This window comes from Amblyomma maculatum, chromosome 11 (assembly GCF_055883805.1).
Source record: "Amblyomma maculatum isolate TAMU_Amacu chromosome 11, ASM5588380v1, whole genome shotgun sequence".
Lineage (NCBI taxonomy): Eukaryota > Metazoa > Arthropoda > Arachnida > Ixodida > Ixodidae > Amblyomma > Amblyomma maculatum.
The window spans coordinates 39,229,917-39,254,161 of NC_139354.1; the positions used below are offsets into that span (position 1 = coordinate 39,229,917).

General features: G+C 44.6%; 1 protein-coding gene across 2 annotated transcripts; it reads left to right on the forward strand.

Annotated features, from left to right (window-relative positions):
- Positions 1-810: 810 nt before the first annotated feature.
- LOC146173568 (uncharacterized) lies at positions 811-22,955 on the forward strand. Of its 2 annotated transcripts, XM_084583718.1 has the most exons (6): positions 811-912; positions 1,339-1,463; positions 2,986-3,100; positions 13,545-13,703; positions 18,982-19,095; positions 22,633-22,955. In XM_084583718.1, exons 2-6 carry the CDS (start codon positions 1,444-1,446, stop codon positions 22,771-22,773), a joined length of 549 nt encoding a protein of 182 aa, XP_084439844.1. In that variant the 5' UTR covers positions 811-912; positions 1,339-1,443; the 3' UTR covers positions 22,774-22,955. The 2 variants fall into 2 exon arrangements, with proteins under 2 accessions (XP_084439844.1, XP_084439845.1); XM_084583719.1 differs by lacking the exon at positions 13,545-13,703.
- The last annotated feature ends 1,290 nt before the right edge of the window (positions 22,956-24,245 follow it).

Here is a 24,245-nt window from a genome sequence, read left to right on the forward strand (position 1 = left end):
CTGAAAGGGCTCTGTGCTTTAACCGCTTTTTTTTTCTGAAATCAAAAATTCTACTTGTATAACTTTTGTGTACCGCGATACTAAATTTGATAAAACGGACGCATGTCATTCGTTTGAACTGCTTATAAAAAGGCCACTTTAGCCAAATGTTTTAATTACCTATCTTTATGTTATCACCTGTCTCGTAAAATACATTTTTATTCCTATTATTCACTTATGCGAGCGATAACAGCTTCTGATCGTGCCAATACATTATGTATTCTGCAGCTTTCCGAAGATTGAACGGCGGTGTTTTAATTTCGTCGTAAAAAGATGGTGATAGGCCTACGGTTGTTTTTAGTTTTCTAGTTTTCTGACCTAAAGTAAAACCTTAAAATGTTGAGAACAATTGCAAACGAAGAAATAAGGTTTAGTGTTTATATTCCCACCTTCCACTTTTCAGCAGCTGCTGCCCTTCGTCGCATCGATATTCCGTAAAAAATAATTGTACTATCATTCTTCTCTTTTCCGAATCATCGCCGAGACGTTTAAAATATCCAATAAGCTTAGAATAATAGCAGCCGCTTCAAGTCTATATGTAATCTCTAGCTTAACTATGTGATGAGAACAAGGTGCACAAAAATTAACTAATAGCTTAGTAGAACCGAGCAGGGCTATTAGAGTATGCTGATATATAATTTTGTGCATCAAATAATTTCTTCGAATTCATGGTCATTACTTCTCAATGCCATGAATTATAATCAATCTGCAAATATGTCTATCCTAAAATATAATTCTTGTCTTTGTATGTCAAATTCCTACCAAATTTCTTTGCGTTCTTGCCTAAATCATGATGATGGCAGTGAATTTTTAGTGCCGAAAGGCAGCTTTAGTCGAAGAGTACCGTGGAACAAGGCATTTCCTTTAAACGAGGTAGGGACACGAATCATTTCCGATGTAATTTGTTCCTAATACTAGCCCGATCAGTCGGCTAAGGGAAACCTTATCAGCATATCATCCACTAGTGCCCTTTGACGGTCGGGTTTAAACCTTGTTCTGTCGGCTCGCTGCACAGATGCTCTAACCTCTTGGCTACCCCTGTGATAATTTTACGCAAGAGCAGAGACTAGTTTTACACATTGGAATAACTGCGCTTATTGGCGGTCACATACGCATTCAGGTACAGTGTGACAAATAAGGTATTATTGCAACTACGTAGAGCCGTGCGCTCAAAGGTATTATCAGCCTCAGTGTTGTTCTATAAACGCTGCGTCAGAAAAATAAAAAACACATTCACACTGCTCTTTGGCTGTGCTAACCAGAATGTATAAACATGCATGACCGCTCCGCTTTATGCAGCGCCTCAGCAGAGACCAGAAGAAGCTTGCCGGAAGTGAGGAAGCCCACATTTTTCTGGGCATCATCAACCGTGACTTTCAACGCTCTAACTCCGGCACGGCCACTATGCTCAAAGAGGTCTCAAAGTGAGTATCTGAACACATGCTCCCCTCTATTCTTATGAAATATCGTCGCATTGTGGAATGTAAACAATTGGAGTCGATGTACGGAGACAGAAACCTCGCAAACGCGCACGGTAATCAAGGTTTATTCCATCAAGGAATGTTAAAAGGAATGTTCGACATATATGGTGACAATGGTACATACATTATGGCTACCTGCTCGCGACAGATCTTGCAACGCCAAGACAGCCAGGCAACTTCCAGTATCTAGGGCTTGACGACAGCAGCCAATTTGAGCGAGATTGTAGAACCTGTGGTACTCCAGCCACCACGACAATTCCCTGTCAGACTGGACAAGGCACAAAGCTGACCTTAAAGAAATAGGCCGGAAGTTGCCCAGGTCCGTCGGTGGCTTCTCTTGTTTTGGAATGGGGATCACAATGTCCTATTTAATGGCCCCAGCTATACAGTCGTCAAGCCATACTTTGTTAATGGTGTTCAGACCTTTAGGGAGTACCGCTTCACCCAGGTTCTTGTATATTTCTATAGAATGGCGTCTGAACCGGGTGATGTCTTCCGTTTAGGTTCATCTATTGCCGCAAGCAACTCGGGCATTGAGAAAGATCTCGCAGTAATGGCAGCGCGTCGGCTGATGTCAGTTTGTCTACGCGTGCTGAAATCCCTGCAAAGAAAGAAGTGGTAACTGATAGTCAACACATCATACTGTGGAAAAAAAAATCTCCAGTGTCACTTCTCAAATCGTCCCGGCAACCCGCGGAGCACGTGCAATCATTTTGCTCAGCTTTGATGATCGTTTAAGCGCTTTCACGCCAATATAATTTCGGGCGCTATGGAACGACGTTTGACAGAGCGTTGATACTGCGAACACAGCCAGAGGTCTCCAGGACACGCGCGAGTGTTGGAACATCGAGCCCGTGTTCTTTCTCCTCCCCCTCTGGTGCTGGCTTTCAGCGCCCATTTACATTTGTACACGATAGCTGTCTGTGTTCTTTCCTGTATTTCTGCAAAGCTATCAAGGCTATAGTAATTCCTGAATAAAAATAATGCTAAGCTCGGCCGGCGTTCTTAGGCACATAGCAGATGAGGGGCTGCGTGGATTTTAAGGCGAAAACTTTACTTTTCTACGTTTGCGAAGACTTGTGCACTAAAATTGGAAGCAAAAAGCGGAACCAAAACATGGAAGCAAAATTTAACACTTGAGAGGACGTCATATAAAGATCAGACTGACATTCATGAATGTGTATGCAATGATAAGTGGTATATAAATGACATGTCATGCCTTGTCATGTCACGTAAGTCATTATAGTTTGGCCATGAGTCAGTCCCTTGTCATGAGTTAAAATCGAAGATACGGTGTGCATGACTACGAATTAAACGACTTGTGTAAGTTAATCAATCATGACTCTTAGAAGTGCTGAGTCATGACACTTTAGGAGACTACTAAAAAGCAGCCAACGCACACAATTTCGCATTCCTCCAATAACAGGTCTCTGCAGCACTCTCAAAGCTTTTTTTCTGTTTTCAGGAACTTCCCGATCACCATTCTAATACTCATTACGCACTTCTATGTATACGATTCATCATCCCAGCCAAGGCCTCCAGGCGTGTGGACGTCAACTGTGAAGATGCCACCTGATGTTGTAAGCGCCTGATAACGTGTTTGAATCCACTGACCTAAGGAAGCTGTTGCCGCAGGGATGTTTAAGGAGATGAGAGTGACATTAGAGAGATTTAGCTTACCGTGATCCGCGATCCGCTACCGTTACCCGCCACCACGCGGTCCACTGCGCATGCCCAGATCCTCTTGACGCCGATAGATGGCGCCACATACTTGATATCGGCAAAAAAAACTACTGGAAGATTAGTGGCTTAAAAGCAGAGAAGTGACATAATGTTAGTAATGTAGAAACAAAAATTTAATAAATAGCATGATGGTTTAGTCAACCAATCTAAACCAATAATTAAGATATAGGTAGAAAAAGGAGCACGACAGCTACGGCTACCACCCCGTTTCAAAGGGGACGCTCCTACATTCCCTCCATCCGTCCATCCATCCATCCATCTGTCCATCCATCCATCCGGCACATAGACCTGCCGCGTCGGAACCAATCAGCTTGTGCGCCCCACCCACGCGCGGTAGAGGGTCACGGTGGCGGATCGCGGATCACGGTCAGTTAAATTTCTCTACTATGGTTTGGTTTGGTTTCTGGGGTTTAACGTCCCAAAGCGACTCAGGCTATGAGAGACGCCGTAGTGGAGGACTCCGGAAATTTCGACCACCTGGGGTTCTTTAACGTGCACTGACATCGCACAACACACGGGTGCCTTGCTTTTCGCCTCCAACGAAAAGCGGCCGTCGAGGCCGGGATTCGATCCCGCGTCCTTGGGAGCAGTAGTCGAGCGCCGTAACCACTGCGCCACCCCGGCGGGGTAGTCAATTGCTGTTACTAGAAGACTGAAATTGATCAGAATTATGGCCTAATACTAAACCGCCACGCTGCACTGACAATGAATCTACTTTGCACGTTAAAGAAAGCGGTGGTCGAAATTTCCACAGTCCTCCACTGCGGCGTCTCTCATAGCCTGAGTTGCTTTGGGACGTTAATCCTCACAAATCAAACTTAATGTTCTTATAAATTTGAAAAACCTTCAAAGAAATCCCTAACTATTGGTTGGTTTGTGGGGTTTAACGTCCCAAAGCAACTCAGGCTATGAGAGACGCCGTAGTGGAGGACTCCGGTAATTTCGACCACCTGGAGTTCTTTAACGTGCACTGACATCGCACAGCACACGGGCGCCTTGCTTTTCGCCTCCATCGAAAAGCTGCCGCCGAGGCCGGGATTCGACCCCGCGTCCTTGGGAACAGTAGTCGAGCGCCGCAACCACTGCGCCACCCCGTCGGGGTGAAAAATCCCTAACTATTTCCATCGGTGGGATGTGTGGCGTAACCTTCTCCTGTGCAGTCGCAGCAGCAAACAAAACGACCATTTTGGTTATAACTGGTTTGGTTTGGTTTGTGGGGTTTAACGTCTCAAAGCAACTCAGGCTATGAGAGACGCCGTAGTGGAGAACTCCGGAAATTTCGACCACCTGGGGTTCTTTAACGTGCACTAACATCGCACAACACACGGGCGCCTTGCTTTTCGCCTCCATCGAAAAGCTGCCGCCGAGGCCGGGATTCGATCCCGCGTCCTTGGGAACAGTAGTCGAGCGCCGCAACCACTGCGCCACCCCGGCGGGGTGAAAAATCCCTAACTATTGCCATCGGTGGGATGTGTGGCGTAACCTTCTCCTATGCAGTCGCAGCAGCAAACGAAACGACCATTTTGGTTATAACTATTTAATAAACAGTTCAGAGGTATCATGATGCATTTGTAATTTTATCTTTTGATTAGGCTCGCGTCAATGGACAAGAATCAATACTAGACGGAGGCTAGCATCATTGCGGACGGAGCTTAAGGGCAAAGTTAATTTGTATCTGGCTGTACTCGATGCAGTCCATGCTTTAATCTGTTAAAAGGTGCCTCCTTAAAGACAGTGAAAAAACTGGAAGAATTCATTGATTTATAACATTCGAAGTGTTACACTAGCAAATTTCTCGAACGCACAGTGTATTGAATTTCTTTATATGTAATTTTTTTAAAATACTAGTCTATAGGTATTTATACATTACGATCGTCTCAGGCGCCTGCCAAAATGAACTGTAAGCAGTTCTACTAAAGCTGTTTGTGCGCTTCTTTGAAAACAGAGTTGATGGTTAACAGCAATTAACGTACGAACTTCCTCAGTAAGGAAAAATCGACACGCGTTCTGCAGTCGATCACCATATATATGGCTTTACAGCTGCTGAGGCTCTGGAGTTTTCAAAAGCACAATGCAACAAGAAAAAGAAACTTGGAGAGCGCTGAATTTTATGAGCTTCGCTCTCGTTTTTTGATCTTCATTGTAGCATAGGTTGCCTATGCACTGTAGAATAATCATTCTCAAATAGCAATGCGAAACCATGGTGTCGCATACGTTTTAATGGACATTTCAATCGATCCATGCCAGTTAAGCTTGGAATGGCAAAAAAAAAATAGGTACACTCAAGCTCTGCGTTAGGGGTGTGACCTGACAGCGTTCATGACTCCTATCTGCGGCGGCCCCTCCAAATCCTCGCTAAGGAGCATACACTTTGATCCTTTTCGAATTACTAATTAGCCTTAAATCGCGCCTCTAGTCTGTCACACGTACCCCTTAGTATTGTATTGTGTGTGGCCCCGGCTTCGATGCCAGCCTTAGCCCGCATTTCGAAGTATATATGAGAGTTATTTGCCTTGTGGACATCTAGACGTCATGTAAGCCTCTGACCAATTAGTCCCGGCCATGTCACCATGACAGCTACCAATTGTCAAAGCCATGCTTCCGGCTTTTCTACAGTGCATTTTCAGCGGGACCCGACCGTTCGCCTTATGGTTTAAACAGCATCAACTTGGTCACCATTTCATGTCCCTATTTTCCATGGGGCGCAAATAACCGGCCCAATATTGATGTTATATTGGAAATGAACTGGTTCTTTTTTGAGTCGGACACTGCCAAAACAGTTCCAGTATTTGGCCAATGAATTGTGCTGCCGGAGTTGTCTCCTTTATTGCGTTTCCAACACTCGTGTGTTACGACATTACATGAGGAACGTACCGGTTATCGCCGCTTAACGTAACCCAGGCTTGAACACGCCAGCTTATAGTGACCTCGTCCTGCAGAAACTGCGGCGTTTGATCTTGTGATCAAAAATAAAGAGCACTGCTCTGGAAGGTGGTAGTTGGTAGGGAACAGGGCTATACAGCCTGACGATCTATCGGATTGTAGACGCCACGAGGCCTCATATGCGTGGTAGGTGCTGCCAACTCGCGTAACTCATTCCATGTGAATCAAGCCGACAGTAATCCTGAAATCTCGAGTCACACACACTCTTAGACCGCGACGTCAAAAGCGGTGCTTTTATTTATGTCGAGTGGTGTTTCACATGAGGTCACAGTTTACATACGTTCAGGGCTATACAACGTGTGCTCACCTAGGGGCTGAAACGTGTAGGCTGAAGAAAAGGGTTCTACTTAAGTTAAGGACAGCGCAGAGGGCTATGGAACGAAAAATGGTAGGGGTAACGTTAAGAGAGAGAAAACGTGCAGAGTGGGTCTCGGAGAAATAACTGAAATTACTAACATTCTAGTGGAAATAAAGAAAAAATGGGCATGAGCAAGACATGAAGTACAAAGAGAGGATAACCGATGGTCGCTTAGGGTAACAAACTAGATTCCAAGGGAAGGAAAGCGTAGCAGGGGGCGGCAGAAAGTTAGGTGGGTGGAAAAGGTTAAGAAGTTCGCAGGGGTCGAGTGGATGCAGCTAGCACAGAACAGGGTTAATTGTAGAATTATGGGAGAGGCCTTCGCCCTGCAGTGGGCATAGTCAGGCTGATGTTGTTGTTGTTGTTGTTGATGATGATGATGATGATGATGATGATGATGATGATGATGACGGCCACCGCGAGTACGAACGCATAAAGGCTTGCGCCGAGCATGCCTATGACAGGCTTTCAGTGCGAGCGCGTTAACAATACCTTGTCGGTAGGAATAGTCGGCGATATCGGCGTCGACCGCTTGAAGCCTCATGCAGAGCCTCTAAACATCGGAAGTGTGCCTCTCGTATGTCTGATGAAGATGGTAGTCGAAAGTTTCCAGGCCACACGGTCTTCTTCTGAGCAGTATAGATAGGCAGCTACGACAGCCCCAAGTCTAAAAATGTTTATGCAGGTACAAGAAGCATTATTCCAACCTCCAAGATAATTCATTGCTTTAATGGGATCTCAAGTGCCAGAATGTGCCGACCAGAAGTAGAACCTGCCACCCGGCATCTTTTGACTACCCCTGTACATAATAGGATATATGAGATAATGGAGGCAAAAATATTTTGACGAGCGATAATCGAATGGCTAAGCGCATGTACGCGAATGAAGATCCGCAAGGGTGGCCCTATAGGAGTAAGTCATTAAAACTTTCTTCTCATACTCTCAAGGGCAGACCGTAAGTGTCCGCCAAAGTTTCCATGGAGATGGTGTGTCTTTTCCCTTTCAAAACAAGTGAGGACTGTTGAATGTCACGCGATCTAGTCTGCAGTTTGTCTGTTTTTATCCAACCTTTATTAATTCTAACCACTAATGAGTTAACATTTATTCATTGGCTTGAGGAACTAGTTTTTAGCAAACTGAGGATCGTCGTATTGAAAAGCAGCTGAATGAAACATGCGCATCAAGGTGCCTTTATGCAAAGTAGTTTTTACGGGCCTTAATGGTAGAGCACTCAACAAAAGCTTTTTCTCGACAGCAATGCTCCTTCAGCTTCCCGACACGCGAGGGAACAAAATCACCTTGCTTCCAGCGCTGTCATTATTACTTTCCATGAGAACGGGGCTAAAGATATAAGCAGGAAGCTGGTCACGTGACACCCTTCATTTAAGGCCAATTGATAAATTGACCTAACTATATTATTATTTTAGTAGAATGATGGTGAATTAAAATAAAAATGCTTCAGAATATGTCAGTTGATTTCCAAAATCCCTCAGGCCACATTCTTTGTGAGTGCCCCATATACAGCGAGGAAAGACAGTGTCTATGCCGTGCGCTGGAGCGTCTAGATGGACGCCCACTGACTGAAATTAAGGTTCTAGGTCCCTGGCCACGGCGATCGTCTGCGATTAAGGCCTCCCAGGCCCTGCTCCGCTTATGAAAAGCACAGGACTGATCGAAAGACTATGATTTTTTATGTTACGTGATATGACTGTGACGTGATGTGATGTCACATGTCTGTGATGTGACTGTACTGTCTTCCCCCATCCCTCTCTCAGCCACAACTTTTATATCCACGTACCCCTCTCCCCCAGTGCAGGGTAGCAAACCAGTTCCTTTACCGGTTAACCTCCCTGCCTTTCCTTCTCATCTTCCTCCTCCTCCTCAGTTGATTTTACTGATCAAGAAGGAAGATCTCTTTTTTCTCTCTCTAAAGCGGTTATATTTAACTGGGACGCGTAGTATATCGCCAAAATATCAATGCTGAGCACTAAGAAACTAGCACAAACTCTTGCCGCTAAGCCTATATTTCGACCGTCTAAAAGTGGGTTGGAACTTGCTGTCAGAGGAGAAGGCACATGCATTGTATAGAAGAACGGGATTGTGTGCGCGGGGAAGGTTTTTCTACAGGAATCTGAAATCAATTGTCGCACAAAGAGGAATACTGGTCCTCCGCCCAATGCAACATCGATATCATCGATATCGAGCCTGGTAAGCAACTGCTTTCGTAACTGCAAAGTTTACGGGAAATCAGCACAATCTCGATTTCAATGAAACAAATTAAATGTGAAAAGCAAGACTGGAGTCTATTAGTCGAAGGAAAAAATATCAGTGCACATATTGTTATATGGATCGCGCGAGAAAAGCATAGCGCGATAAAAGCATGGCGCGAGAAAAACACCCTGACGTCTTCGTTCTGGTGAAAATGTGAAAGGAAGAGCAACGTGAACAGACAAAAAACTCTAATGGTGACTACGCAAGTGAAAATTGGCACCAGCCTACATGAACTGACACGCGCAGAAAGACACTGCTATTGTGAGAGTGAAGCATCCGTTATATTGCCGCGAACCATTGAAAACTTTATTTCTTCTTTTTCTACAGCCGCCGTCAAGCGGCCTTATCACTGCGATTCCTGCGCACAATTCAATTATGTATTCTTTGTTTTATTAATTTCTTTTGTCGCGAGAAATATCCGTGCACCGAGATATATCTCGAATATTCCAGTGATTCGCGTGTGTTTCTACAATATTCCGGGGTGTGCTAGTTACCGGTTGCAGTTTTATCTCGATCTTTCTTCGTAACCTTTAAACCGAGCTCTCAGGCGTGAAACGGGCATTTATTGATCGACGACCACCAAGCACGATTGTTGCTATCGCCGCCGCCCATTGCTTTATTTGATTTGCGGGCGCAAGTCAGCCCAATAAAGGGTTGTAGTTCGTGTGAAGATCAAGTCTCCTCATTTGTTTCCGACGGCATTGTCACCACGTGACAATATGATCATCCCTGTACCTCCAGTGCTATTATGTAGCCGGCGAGGGTGCTGCTGCATCATCTTGACGTTTAATATGAAGGACAGTTCGCTTACGCACAGGATGCTTGGCACCAGCATCCGCCCGACGCTAGCGGTCCATGTGACGCTGACGCGACGCATTCAACATGGCTGTGCCGCTTGGACCGGCTGGCTTTTTTTATGCTCACTGCTTTTTTAATTGATAGCTTGTACAGCTCTTTCAGTCGAAAAGCCATCGGCGCAGTGCTCGGCACTGCGTGTCGTAAATAATAGAGGTCTGCGTTTAGAAAATCGTACCATGGTAATTTGTGGCTCTGTGACTAAAGATTACATGTGATAGGCGATGACGAATAGAAATCATATACTGATGAAATAAAGAAGAGCAAAAATAGCAAAAATGTGTACAAAAGTTTCAAAATGCTCACAATAAAATTTCATTGCTTGATGATGCTAGTTAAGAAAATGTAGGGTATCTAATTGATCACATAAATAGTTGAAATTATTGAAAAAAAGGAAAAATACGTTCAAAGGTGTCAAACTGCTCAGAATTGATTAATGTTTGGTGGTGCTAAATGTCGGTGAATAATAAACTGATAAATACAAAAAAAAAGTAAAAACTAAAGAGCGAAAACAACTCGTACGTGTGTATGTGTAACGCTATCGCATTCATACCCTTAATGGCGGAGCTAAGTGTCCCCCTAATTTTTTATTGGTTGTCGCTACTCTTGCATTCCACGAGCTTCCCAAGTTCTGGTTTGCTTTAAGGACGCTTTCTGACAATGACGACAAAGCGTTGACCGGGAACCTGCGCCTAAACGTCGTAAAGACAGCACTGCGAAAGCAGAATTCAGGACACAGGACAGGCCAAAAGTTGTCGGGCCACAGTGGCTTTTATGGGTAATTTCGCAAGGCACGAACTGTACGCGTGAATATTTTTAATGTGTAAGCATTAGTGTCTATCTTTGCAGGGTTTCTGTCGGCAGTTTGTGTGAACATGAGTATAACGCACTCCAACGACGTTGAGCGAAACCAATGGTAGCATCTTTAAGAGCATCAAGAATGAGCTTGTGTGTCAATTTGGTGCATGTAGAGTAATTAGGTATATTAGAACCACTTAAGTCAGTCGGACTTCGAAATAGCCGCTCAGGGTAATGGCGACGTGCAAGTGAGGCCACGTAATACTCGACATCTATTGACGTAGCCTAACTACCGGTGGAGGGAAATTAAAAATGTTTGAACGTGAACGAGCGGGAAACGCCGTGATTTCCGTGCACAAATGACTGGAAATTATCAGAAAGTGTTTAAAGAGGGATCATCAACCAACTGCAGTCTCGAAAATTTTAAGAGCACTGCAGAATCTGTTGTGGGGAAGTGCGAAAGCCTGAACTTCTGCACATGGTACATCGCACGCCCTTTGACAAACACAGCCAGCGTTCCGTTGAACGCGCATCAAAGTACACCGGCGGTCTATAATTGGCCTACACAAAAGAAGAGGCGCAGTATGTGTCAGTCGTGGAATCCCGCTAACACATCGCGGACAACACAGCAACGCCCAGGCTTACGCATTTATCCAGTCCAAGAGCAAATTCTTTAGTGCTCTCGGAATTTTATCTTCAAAAATGTATCATTCTCACCTTTGGGCAGATTGTTGGCCTAAACGCAGAACTTGCATCCTCGGAACTTCTAAAAGTGTATACAGCGACCCACAGACAACATGAATGAGTTAAAGCGTGGCTTGGTCTGCCGCCGGCACCGTGAAGCGATAGTGATCGGGTGTGAGATAGTGCTCTCAGCACGTTTGCGGCTGCCGACGATAGATGGTGCGCAGCTCGAAAATGAGCTAGCTACTGCTACCACCCCGTTTCAAAGGGGACGCTCCTATATTCCATCCATCCATCCATCCTGCTTTACGACTGTGCCCGATCGCCGAGTAGCCAGCGCGCTCGTTACGTAGGCGTTTCTCCGTCTTTTGATCACGGATACAGAGTGCAAAGTGCAAGTGAAGATAGCACTTTTCTTAGCTGAACCAGAAATTGAGCGCGCTGCACTGCCACAGCTCTCGCACGTCGCGGGCAATACGGGGCATAACGTCATGCGACAGTTTCATTTGTTGTCAAACCTTACTGGCTGCTCTAGCTCACTTTTGCCTTACTGCTTGTTTTTAAGGCGAGAGCCTTACTTGGCTGTGTTTTCGAAAACGTGTTCGCAAAGCATGGAGGCAAAACATGCAATAGAAGCAAAATATAGATACAAAATGAACGTGTAATACCACATCACATGAAGATGAGACTGGTAGTCATGAATGAGAAGTTGTGTGTAAATGTCATGTCATGTCTAGGCATGTCATGTGATCATTATAGTTTAGTCATCATTGATAATCACTTGTCTCATGAGTCAGCCTGATCGGAGATCTAATGTGCGTGACCAATGTTTGATTGATTGAATGTTTAGTCATGTCTAAAAAGTTCTTAGTCATGACACTCTGGAAGCTACTAAAAAGCAGCTTTTACGTTTCTGTAATACAGATAGACCTCTGCAGTGCTCTCAGTGTGTCTTTTCTTTTTTGTTGCTTCCTTGATTTGGACACAAAACATCTCTCTTCCTGTGGGATTCATTTGAAAGCGCACGACTCAGGCCATAATATTTATTTTGTTAGATCCTGCACCATTCCTAAAAAGCACAGGAGGCACGCTAGCTGCGGAAACATTGCGTCCATTTTCGGGTTCCTGCACTGACAAGACATCACGTTGCCCTGGAGTGTGAGGCTGCATCCGCGAGCAAAACACAGAGACGCACACGGAACGAGCGCGCTATCTACGCGCCGATCGGACACGTTTAAAAAAGCAGTCAAAGAGAGCCGCGCACCACCTATCGTCAGCCGTGGTAAAGGTATCGAGGGCTTTATCGCGCACCCGATGACTATCGCTTCGCGGCGCTGGCGGCGCTCCAAACCACGCTTTCCGTCATTCATGTTTAGTTGCGGTTGTGTCGTCTTTGCCCAAAGTAATGAGGCTGCTTGTTCCGCTTCTCTGCCGGGTAGCAGAGGAATCGTACCACTTCTGAAGCTGTGAATCTATGCAAAGTAAAGGCGAGCTCCTGTCCTCGCTTCTGAACGAGTTATGATCCTACGGGTATCCATGTTGGCTTTAGAATATAAGCGAGAAGAAAACTATGTGGCCTGGTTACTTTTGGCAAATACGGTACACAATTTCAGCCTGAAGGAAATGTCAGAGAGAGTTTGTTTTCATTCTGAGAGGCGGCACTCTTCATCTCCCTGAATTTTTTCGTTAGGAAGGGCGTCCTGAGCACCCTGAATCGCTAATAGATTTGAGCCTCGGCAGCGTTACAAGCTCCTTATTTCACGGTTGAGGCGCACACTATTAGGTTCATTTCAAGGCTTTTAACCGAGAATGTGGGGGGGAAAATCGCCAATAAGAGCATGAATACAATGTAACCCTACTGAAAAACCAAAAGTTCTACAGGGCAATAACCTCACAAAATCTCACCAAATCGCATAGACTCTCATACGGTGGACATCATTATCATACAATATTTCGCATCATTTATGACAGTATACAAGAAACTATGAGATCTTATGCAATTTTATGCGATTTGTTTGTGATGTCTTATGCGAATTGAGTGAGATTGTGTGAGAAAATGTGAGGTTATTGCCTCATAGAAGTTTTTCAGCAGGGAAGTGAGATAATAGTAAGAAAATGACAAGAACAAAATAGAATCAGAAATCAAATAAAACAAAGAATTTCAGTAGAATCAGAATCAATGAATTGATAAGAATAGTCCTTTTAATTTCCTATTATCTTCCCCAGTAGTAAAGCTAGTGCAAGTATTTTGCTTTGGATTGAAGAGTTATAGAACCGTTGTCGCTTGTCCACTTTTCTTCAATTCCTAATAATATTATCATAGTCTCATTAATGTCACGTGCTGATTGCGGTCCGCTCTGTTTCCTGTGTAGTCGCTGATCGCCGCAAATTTTTCGTCGCTCGGCATCAAGCCAGACGTCCTGTTCCTGTCGTCCAACACCATGGCCGTGTTAAAGTATCGAATGAGCTCAAGCTGGACAGGAGGTACCTCCGGGACCCCAGAGTCTTTCTCCGCAGTGCGCTACGCAGAGGTGAGCTGCGCATCATGCACATGAACTTGGGTGAACCTACCAGCTTCCCTTTAAAAGGTGTTTTATCGTGCTCTGTAGGGGTCCGCCTGGCAAGGGAGGTCTACCTCCACTTTGAACACAAAGCTCCCATTAAAGAGTAGAAAGGAGGCAACGTATCTTGTGCACTCCCTATCGTGGCATTTTCTCCACTCTGGGGTAGATTTTCATTCACTAAATCCCTTATTTCCTCCCATTAGCAATGGCAGGAGTTCTTCGATGGCTGCACCAGGTGTTTTCAGGTTAGGAATTAGAAATCGTTAAAACATCGTTTAAAATGCTGAAAATTACAGGAGACTCGTATGTTTGACAGTGAAAATCAGCTTCCAGTGCCGCCCACAGGTATTTGTACTTCAAGTGATGAAACTGTACCCCAGAGCTTGAATCAATGCCGTGTTCTAAAAATAGAGTGCGTTAGAAGACATGCTACCCTCTTTTTATTCACTTATGGGCTTATTTTTGTTTAGAGTGCATCATCGCGGCTTTGAAAGCGGAAACTTGTTATTGATGGCTTCGAACACGTCAGACTCAGAGATCGCTATTGAGGCATTGTGGTCTTGCCCTAGCGTGTTAGCGGTTCACTTCTTGCGATGAAAATTCCCGCCTTGGCGGCGGCCGTCTTCGCCTTTTGTCATAAGAGAGATTTAGCATACCGTGATCCGCGATCCACCACCGTGGCCCTCTACCGCTCGTGGGCGGGGCGCACAAGCTGATTGGTTGCGATGCGGCAGGTCTATGTGCCGACATCCAGTATGTGGCGCCATCTATCGGCATCGAAGTGATCTGGGCATGCGCAGTGGGACGCGCGGTGGCGGATCACGGTGTGCTAAATCTCTCTATTAGTGGAGCGTCCCAACTTCCGCCTTTGCTCGCGTCTTCGTGCAGCGTTGAAATTCTTATGTGTATACCTATATCCGGCGAGTAGGCTGAATTGTTGTCGGTGCCGTGCGTTGTACGTGTAGTTTTCTTTGTGACATTTAGGGGTTTTTTGTTTTGTTTCTGGCGTTTTATTAGACTTCTTCCGCAACGAATAGGCCGTCATGGTGTGAGTGATAGCGATCGGAGGAGCGAAACAGTGCGCGGTGCGTCATCAGCGAGAGCGGACGTCTGGAAGGACTGCGCGAAAATGCGTGGAAGAATGTAATTTTAAAGCACCTAATTTTTATTTTTACCTTTGTATATATAATATTGTATTTGTGCGTCGAGTGCTTTTTTTACTTTTTAGTTGTTCCTTTTTCTTAACAAGGAGCCGTAGGCACTCACAAGTGTGACTTATATGTGGTAGCACGGTCCTGATGGTTTAGGAAATGGCGCACCAAGAAGAATTCCTTGTGGTACTGTTCTCAAATTATCTTCCTAACCAATGGTCTGCATAAAAACACAGAATGATTTCAGTTTTCGTGCACTAAGGTTTAAATACCAGATGGTTTCGCGAACACTTTCAAAATTGCTTAAAATAGGTCAAAATAGAAGAAATGCTTTGTAGCGCATCACCCTACCACGGTGACTATAGTCAGACGATCCTATGGTGAAAGTCGCCTGATGTGAAATAAGGCGATGCTGCGTTGGATTTGTTTGTTATTTTACTTTTCATATTCTTCTGTCGTTTTTCATCGCTACATTGTTCGAAATACCCACTTGGCTCTAACATTTTTTGTCGTAATCGTCTGTGAAAATTTGTATGTGCCAATACACCTAGGCATACGCGCCAAGTTTCAAGAAGCCAAGAAGAAAATGCGCTTCTTACTTGAGCGCTCGGCCTGAACACTTAGCTTACAAGTTACGTATACATGAAGCAGAATAACGTACCCTTACATTTGGTGGAGGCTGCTGCTCGTTCCCTCTTCTCAATATAAAACTTCGTAGCCGCACCCTCATTTCGGCATCCGCTATGCCCGAAGCCACCAGCTAGACCCCTATCCTGGCCCGACAGCTACCCCCATTCTTTGGACTTCCATCCTGTTCTGGTGGGCTCCGACGGCGTGACCCCAGCTTCTTCAGGGGCGCTGATGACCAGTTGATTGGCGATTGGCTCTGACTGTACGAACGCGTTAGCGCCTAAAACTAGTGGGACGATACCACCAAGCTCCGGAAAGGTTTATTTTATCTGACTGATTTAGCCGGTCTATGGTTCTGCTATCAAGATCCTGATTTCAAACGTCGCATTTCTTCAAGCAAACTTTTCAGAAATGTTCAGGCATCCCGCCGTGCGCAAACTAAGCGTCGAAAAATGCCTCCATACCTGCAACCAGCGCCACGAGGCAATAGTTTCAAGTTATATAGAGGACGTCGTGGACCTCTTCAAACGCGTCAATTCTTCCATGTCCGAATCTGACAAGGTTAGCAACATCGTGAAGGGTAGATGCGACGATTCCTTTCAAAGCGCCGGCCAGAAACCCGCGAATCGTCACTGAAGGGATGCAACGTATTGCCTTCGACGTCCTCAAGAGACAATGAGCTGCTACTCGACGTTCTGGTGTGCACGATGGGCTTTTTGTACTGCCGATGGTGTATCATCTCGATTGTGAATAGCATTCCCTAATTCCCGAAACAAGGATGTTCCCCCTTATTCTTTAAAAACTAAGCCGCTCGATCCCACACTTCGACGCGGCATCCAGGAGCAAGACACAGACGTTTTTCCGTCAAGCTCTCGGATTCCGCATGTGACAACCCCGGTAAAATATATGATGATGCAGCCGCCACGCCATGAAAGTTGCCACTACCACCACTTCGGCCCCGCCCTCCTCTATCCACTCGACTATCCGTTATGAATCCATGAAGAATCCTCGACAACCATCACATCCTTTGTAGCTGGATTTGCGCCAACGTGCGCAGCCCTTCCACGATAGTCCCCGCCTGCACCACTCAATGTACCTCCGCCACCTGTCTCCAACAGCCCTCTATGGACTCAAATTCCATCTTGACCAGTCATCCTATCCTCCTGTCGTTCGATTTCTCCCCGCCGTCGTGCCCTCTTGTCGCTGCGCCGTCGCTCTCTTGCTGTACCGAAGCCGCAGTCATAAGGCAAGAAATGCGTTTCCCTCTCCTACTGAAAAATGAAAAGTTCTACGTGGCAATAACCTCACACAATCTCATCAAATCACATAAACTCTCATACGGTGCACATCATTATCATAAAATATCTTCCATAATTTATGTTAGTGTACAAGAAACTATGAGATCTTACGCAATTATATGGACTGGTACGTGATTTCTTACGTGAATTGAGTGAGACTGTGTGAGAAAATGGGAAGTTATTGCCTCATACAATTTCTTCAGTATGGTCGAATTGCGCAAGTCCTCCGTCTTCCGCGACGGAGGACATTATGAATATGGATGCTGCTTTATACAGAAGTGCCATTCTTTTTCCTCCGAACCGCCAGCTAACTCCGCATTCGACAGGCGGTGTGCACAGTTCATGCTGTCATACAGGGCGGTTCCTACGTCGCCGAGTTTCTTGCACTATCATGCTGTTTTCACTATTCGATTCCTGGATATTACTTTCTCACACTTCATCATGCGATCATTGATTGCGCCCGTGCGAGCATCGTATTATCGCCACTTTCTCATGTCACTTCGTCTGGCAGCTCCGCTCACGTCGATAAAATACCCGCCCTACTGAAAAAAGTTGTATGAGGCAATAACCTCACATTTGCTCACACAATCTCACTCAATTCACATAACAAATCACGTACAAGTCGCATATAATTGCATAAGGTCTCATAGCTTGTTGAACATTATCATAAATTATGTACGATATTTTATAATAATGATGTGAGACAGCAGGGCAGGTTGGTGCATAGCTGTCAAAAATTTAAGCGCAACAGAGACAACACACAGACAAGATAGGATGTCCTATCTTGTCTGTGTGTTGTCTCGGTTGCGCCTAAATGTTTGACACATAATGATGTGAACCGTATGAGAGTCTACGCGATTAGATGAGATTTTGTGAGCTTATTGCCACGTAGAACTTTTGGTTTTTCAGTAGGGCGTCGCCGAAGATATAGACATCCCTGCCGGCTCTACAACCCTATAGTGCCCGTTTTCTGTCCCATGCTTTTCTGATTTGGCTGTTCTTTTCATTGCGACTGATGCCGCTGCCCATTGTCATGTTTGACTCCTTGCTTTTTTCGCCCTTCTCAGCTACTTTGGTGGCTACAGCGCAATGTATTGTACGCCTCCAACCAATTTACCTGCAAGTCAACGCTTCTTCGTGGTGAATGTCTTAGGTGGAGTCTGAACGCTTGGCTTGAACGTTACGTGCAGCAGAAGCAGGAGAACTTACCCTTATAGCTAGAACAAACTTTAGGCCTAGGCGGATCCATCCCGAAAACTCCTCTAATTATCCAGTAAATTAGTATATTTCCACTAATTACCTCTTTAATTACCACAAGGAGGTGGCTAGTCCCGATGAAAAGTTCAAAACCAGGAACAAGACGATGCAGGCCCAATATCAGTTTTCGAAACGAAGAAAATTTCATTTTCTAAAGCCATGCAGCGCCAGCTATCGGGTGCTTTTTCTTTCCTGCGAGGCCGAAACTGAAGTTACTTAGAGGGGTTTAGGTAATTAGCTGTGTGTTTATAATAGTTTCGGAGCAAATTGTATTCACCACGCCTGAGTTTGTCCCTACAAATGATTTTTTTTTCTATTTCTAACTCACCGCTTTTAGAATTAAGTGTTCGCAGAACCACCTGGTATAATAAACAATGAACCCAGTAGCGGCATGAGCACAGCGTACAAGAGTGGTGATTTAAATTCTAGACGCATGCTATAAGTAAATGGTCTCTAAACACGACTCCAATATAGAATGGTGCCATCTTTCTTCATAGCATTAGATGTTATACGACGGTTGCTATAGAAACGAAGGGTATCAGACACCGGGCAGTCTTTTTCACTTTAGACTATATACCCGTTAAAAGTTTTGTGCTTAGATAACCAGACGACCTACGCCGCCCCGCACAACATCCGTAAGTCGTCAGGTCAGATGCCAACATCGATAAGTACTAGCTTTTTTTTCACTAGTTTTTGTACCTGTTCGTGGACGAATTCAGAAACATTTTTGCAGACTTAAACGTTTTCGTAAAAAGGAAATCGCTCTGTATGTTTTCAGCTACTTTGCTGCCTGTTTTCTCAAGAGTATGTTGTCTAATAATGAGCGAACATTACAACGTGCGGGTTATTTTTCTACGCCGTCAATTCAAAAATACTTCCGAGGTAAGTAATGCTCGTGTTTTGCTGCAGATATGTTATCGGAAGGACAACATCAACACGAGCCCTAAGGATTACGCCTACATCGCTAACAAGAACAAACGGGCGCTGCTCATGTTCGAAACCTTCGAGACTATGCGCTACAAGGCAAGTTTTTCCAGATAATGCTTCTGTTCATTTTCGGTAATCACTGGCTTTAAGGTGCGAGATTTCTCTGAAACCGCCAGTTGAGATAGCCGCCGGAAGCCTTCACACTCGTGAGGAGTCAGCGCAAATTGAAGCTAGAACGAAGCCCTCTGGGCTTCTACGCTAACGTGCGAGGGCAGTATAAACTGTTGCACATGGCTAGCTGTCACCTCAGAATACACGTGACGCCACAAAGCTGACCTCGAGGTCAATGTCTTCCGTGCTACAGGGGGCATAATGCTTCTCTTAGATACCCTCAGCTACGTGCTCTGCACAACGCCTGACCTACATAGGCGAGATCGAAACGTTACACCTAAGTTTAAACAGGCCAGAATAGAGCATCCGCAGCCATATACTTTGTGCGTACGTAATATCGCATAGTCCCTACTTGTCAGGGTATTCGCTACGTCTTTCGCTGCTGGTTTCCCACCCTGTGCATTGCACCCGCTGTGCAAAGCAAGTGACCTGTCACGAGAAAGCCATCCCGTGGAAATCGTGAAGCATTAAAGGTAGCTCACGTCGTCAAAAGCCGCATAGCTGTCCGGGCAGTTTTATGGAGAGGGCTGAGCTTAACTTGACCCATGATTTTTTCGTACCTGGGCCATTAGCTACGATTAAAGGCCGGTGGAAGCCTGTGCCGTCTGCGCTTCTGCGTTACCACGGATGGAGTCAATACCGACTGTGAAGCCTTCCACATCTAAACCAGAGTTTGAAGCAAAGTGCTCACTGTAAATAGAAGTATTGTACTGGGCCCAAACAGGATGAAGGACGAACGGACGAGTAAGGTCGATCATCCTGTTTAAAATGGAGAGGTGGCAGGCTCAACGATGAGAGCTATATTTTTAGTTTATGCTAGTCATTGAACCCTAAAGAACCGCTATCAGAATATTTCCATCGAAGGTATCGTTTTGCCTGTCTAGTGGGTACACATTGTTAATTGCGAAGTAAAGAGCCCTAATGGCAAGGACGGGACGAGAGTGCACAGGCGCTGCCTGATGACTGCTGTTTGCTCTCAAAAGCGGAATTTATTTGTTACCCCGAAATGCAGCTGCGAATATTAAGAATGAATGGCAATTAACAAACGGAATGCGTTTGTCGGTGCAGTTAAATTTGACATCTGCTACTAAATGTAAATAAAGATACTCATCGTAATGTTGCCTAATAACGGTGAATAGAGATCCTGAAATATGTGCCAAGTTCAAAATTAATGAAAGTTCTACGGGGAAATAACCTCATAAAATCTCATCTCATCTCATAGGCTCTCATACTATGCACATCATTGTCATAAAATATCGTACATAATTTATGATAATGTACAAGAAACTATGAGGCCTTATGCAATTATGTGCGACTTGTATGTGATTTCTATGTGAATTGAGTGAAATTGTGTGAGAAAATGTCAGGGTATTGCCTCATACAATGTTTTCTGTAGGGTGGTCTACATGATAGAAAAACTCATTATAATGCGATGCAATGCGATGACTCTTTCAGTCGTAACAACCCACCATCCAGACAACCGAAGGCTATACTTTATTAGCTTTCCTTGAGCATTTTTTTATATGCTCTTTCAGCCTAAGATAGGCATGGAGTGTTTACAATGCGAACAATGCACTGTTCTATTGCACCTGCGGTACCAGTTCACAAGTAGTTTTTCCGCTTTAACAAGCAGTCATTTTTTGCACAATGCCTGTAACCCCACATAGCATCAGCCACCCGTATTCTGTAAAAGACTTCTACCTTCTACCTTACCTTGCCACAAAATATCTTCTTCTTTGCCGCTACGACTTTGAGGTAGACTTGTGTGAGTTTTTTCGGGTCAGAAAGTAAACACCTTATAATTATGCCTCTTTTGTTAGCGCTTGTGTGCTCTTGTCCTGGTCTGGTCCTTACCACTATTTTTTTACTTAACAGCTCCTTCCAGATATGACAGTAAAATCAGGTCTTATAACTCTTTCAAGAAACATTGTTTCTCCTTCTCAGAAATTTAAATTTATGGGTGCTAAAAATTAATTTCAAATTTTTCACTTGCTCATTTAAAACTTGTGACTTACACAATAACGGAACCTTGTGATCTGGAATCAAAAAACAAAAGCACTACGTGGGCCCGTAGAATACAAGAGACAGAAAGACGGCATTGGCGCCGCCTTCCAACTGTTTTCGAGGACATAGGGGCATACACATTCATTATATGCAGGCACTCGCACACTTACTGCTTCTGTGCCTATTAAGTGCTATAACACGGTAACATTGTGTCAGCATAGGAAATCAAACTGAGCTGCGTACAATACGTCAACTCATCGCTTACGGACAGGCCGACCTATTTCTTAATGTCACACGCTTTTAGCACTTTTAGCAAAACCCTCGACATTTTTCTTGCTCTTGTCTGCTGACTACCTCAAGTCGATGCTCGTATTGCGCGTACCAACACGCTGGATCAAATTACCGTATTTATCTTGATTAATTTTGAACTTCAACACCAGATGCCGCTAGTATGGTTAGTATATAGAAATTACCTGCGGCGGGTTACAGGCGAGAAAACTGGAAGGGAAATTTTTCTGTATCCTTTCGTAGACGAGAGCAGGGAGAGGCAGATAATTAAGATATAACAAGCTCTGAGGTACGACAGAGTACTCAGGTATATAAAAAAAGGGAACATTGATATAGGAATCACTCGTTGAAAGTTAAAAGCACAGTGTTCTCCACTGAAGACGACAGAAGGTCTATAAAGATAAACACGAAAAAGGTGGTTCATGGCCCAGAGATAAATACTTTTCACAATAACAACTTCAATTGTTTCCACGGTTTCCGTCTTCGCATTTTTTTCGCAAACTGTAGGAACAACCTTAACGCGTACCATGTCGTAGCAATTGTAATAATCGCTTGTGTCTCTTTTACCGTAAAATATGCAGAGCAGGCTCTGGGGTCGGCGCCGAAAGTTTGTGTCGGCTAACCGCAGTTCAATGGCGAGATCGGCCAGCTATGGCCCCACTTGTGTCATAGTTATTGGCCCTTATAGCTTATAAGTGTTTTCATCTGAGCGAATGTGGCATATTTATTCGTAGAGTGTGTTAATTTATCTAGAATGCCTCCTCAAAGTTGTCCTCAGGAAACATTGAAAGCGTACTGTATTGAAATACGCACCTTTCACATAAACAAACGCTTACGCTTTCACCGTACATGGATTTTAAACGCTGTAAACTGTATCTTTCATCATAAAAAAAGCGCGCCCTCTATAGCGCTGCGAATAGCTTTGGTTGCGAAGTTTCGGTTTTCTCTCCCCAGAGCTGCCTAGGTCCTCTTCTTGCTGGTTGGATTTGAAAAGAAAAACTAGTGAGGTGGTGCCACTAAACGCATGCATTATTCAAAGCTAATCCTTGAGGGTGTGGCGTTATGAGTAATGCGTTTGCCGTCTGTCGCTGGGTTAGTTGCTGGATCCAAGAATATTTCACGTTTTTGATTGTAAAGTGATATTTTTCCTTCGTTTCGCTCTCTTCGCAGCTCTTGCAGTTCTACTCACTTTACGCGCACCAAAAGCACGGCGTGGCCCTCTACGACGTAGATTACGACGACAACACCGCTGGCTGTGCCACAGAGACGTTTTACAGAGTGAAGCAGATAAAGCGCTTCTTGGACAGTTAGGGCGAGAGGTTTTCAGCGGTTTTTTTTTTTTTGTATGTCTAAGTTGTATATATTTCTCCTGTATGTCCTAAAGTGTATTTGTATGTTTTATAAAAGCGGCACACTTCTTTTATTCACTTCCCTCTTTTTCTTCTTTCTTCTTTATTGATACTGCCCGCCCTGTGAGGGCCATTACAGAAATGAAAACAAGCAATCTTCTTATCTTCTGTCGAATTCGTTTTCCCGCCGGACTGCTGGTACCACTGCTCAGCACGCGAGGACCTCTGCTGTGACCTACGTCCAAGCCGACAACTATATCGTCGAGAAATTTGACAATGGTAGACTGAGTGGCCCAATTTGAATCCGAGCAAGATAAAAGTCCCAATATAAAAGTGGGCGCATTCTTCCAGTTTAGCTGAGAGGACTCGCCAGAACACCCTACGGAAGGATCTGCAAGTAGATGCATTACGGCGGATGTACGCTGAGGTTACTAACTGTGGCCCAGAGCGCTGTCCCGTAACCGGACATCCTTCTAATAGCACTGTGGGATCCTCTGAAAACCGCCCACTTCAACGAGCGGATTGCCGACAATGCAGTTTTGTTGCCTGATGCTCCTCCTACGTTGCTTTGCTAGGACAATGTTCCCCGCTGCTGAGTCCGCCTTCAGCTAACCAGCAGCTGGCCAAATGACAAGCTAAGGCAGACCTCATGTGGATCCGGGTTACTGGGCTGGGAGTTCAGTGTTTCTAATTTTATGAGTGTTTTGCAGCGCCCTCTGCCAACAGGCGGGGCATGTTAAAAGTGACACAAAGGTGTACCATGTGCTTTCAGAAGAGAACAGGGTCATCGGGAATGCCAGCCAGCTTTAGCCGAGGAACATCAGTTAGCGAAGTCCTGCAAGCTTGGGCCAAACCATTATTTTTTTTTCTCGGGCGCACTCTATGTTCCTTGAACTTTTTTAACGTTTCCTGTGCCTTTCTAACCGTCGTTTTGCTCTAAGAATTTTTTCACACAATTTATTCTGGCTTCCACCCCATAGGCTTGCTAAATCGAGATATATTAACCGCCTGTGCTCATTCCGTACGTGACAAGTTGTCGAAGTGTCCTGTGTGAGCAGAGAGATTTTTTCTTGCATTTTTTTGCACAATCTATTTCTCAATCGTAGGTAAACATTGGTGTTTTATTCTAACGTATCAGCATATCTTAGATAACTTACACATAATAAAGATAAGAAGCAAAAAATAGAGATATTGTGATGTCTTAGTTTTTGACAGTATGCTTTTCGTGTACATTTCTTAATTGTTGCAACTGCACCAAATGTGGTCACCACAGTTTCGTTCCTCGGCAAATATCGGAGTTAGTCATAAAAAACGTAAAAAATTTCATTGTCTTTTTAGTTTCACGCTGTAAACGAGCTGAGAAAAAGATTCATTTTTCAGTTTGGAATGACAAAGCTCTGCCTGGTCAATATGAGGAATAAGGGATATTACGGA

Bases quoted from the DNA above. Each gene is read 5' to 3' on its own strand.
- LOC146173568 (XM_084583718.1), top strand. From the start codon at position 1,444: ATGCTCAAAGAGGTCTCAAA. The intron at 1,464-2,985 runs GTGAGTATCTGA...TTCTGTTTTCAG, and splicing joins ATGCTCAAAGAGGTCTCAAA to GAACTTCCCGATCACCATTC. The intron at 19,096-22,632 runs GCAAGTTTTTCC...CTCTCTTCGCAG, and splicing joins TCGAGACTATGCGCTACAAG to CTCTTGCAGTTCTACTCACT.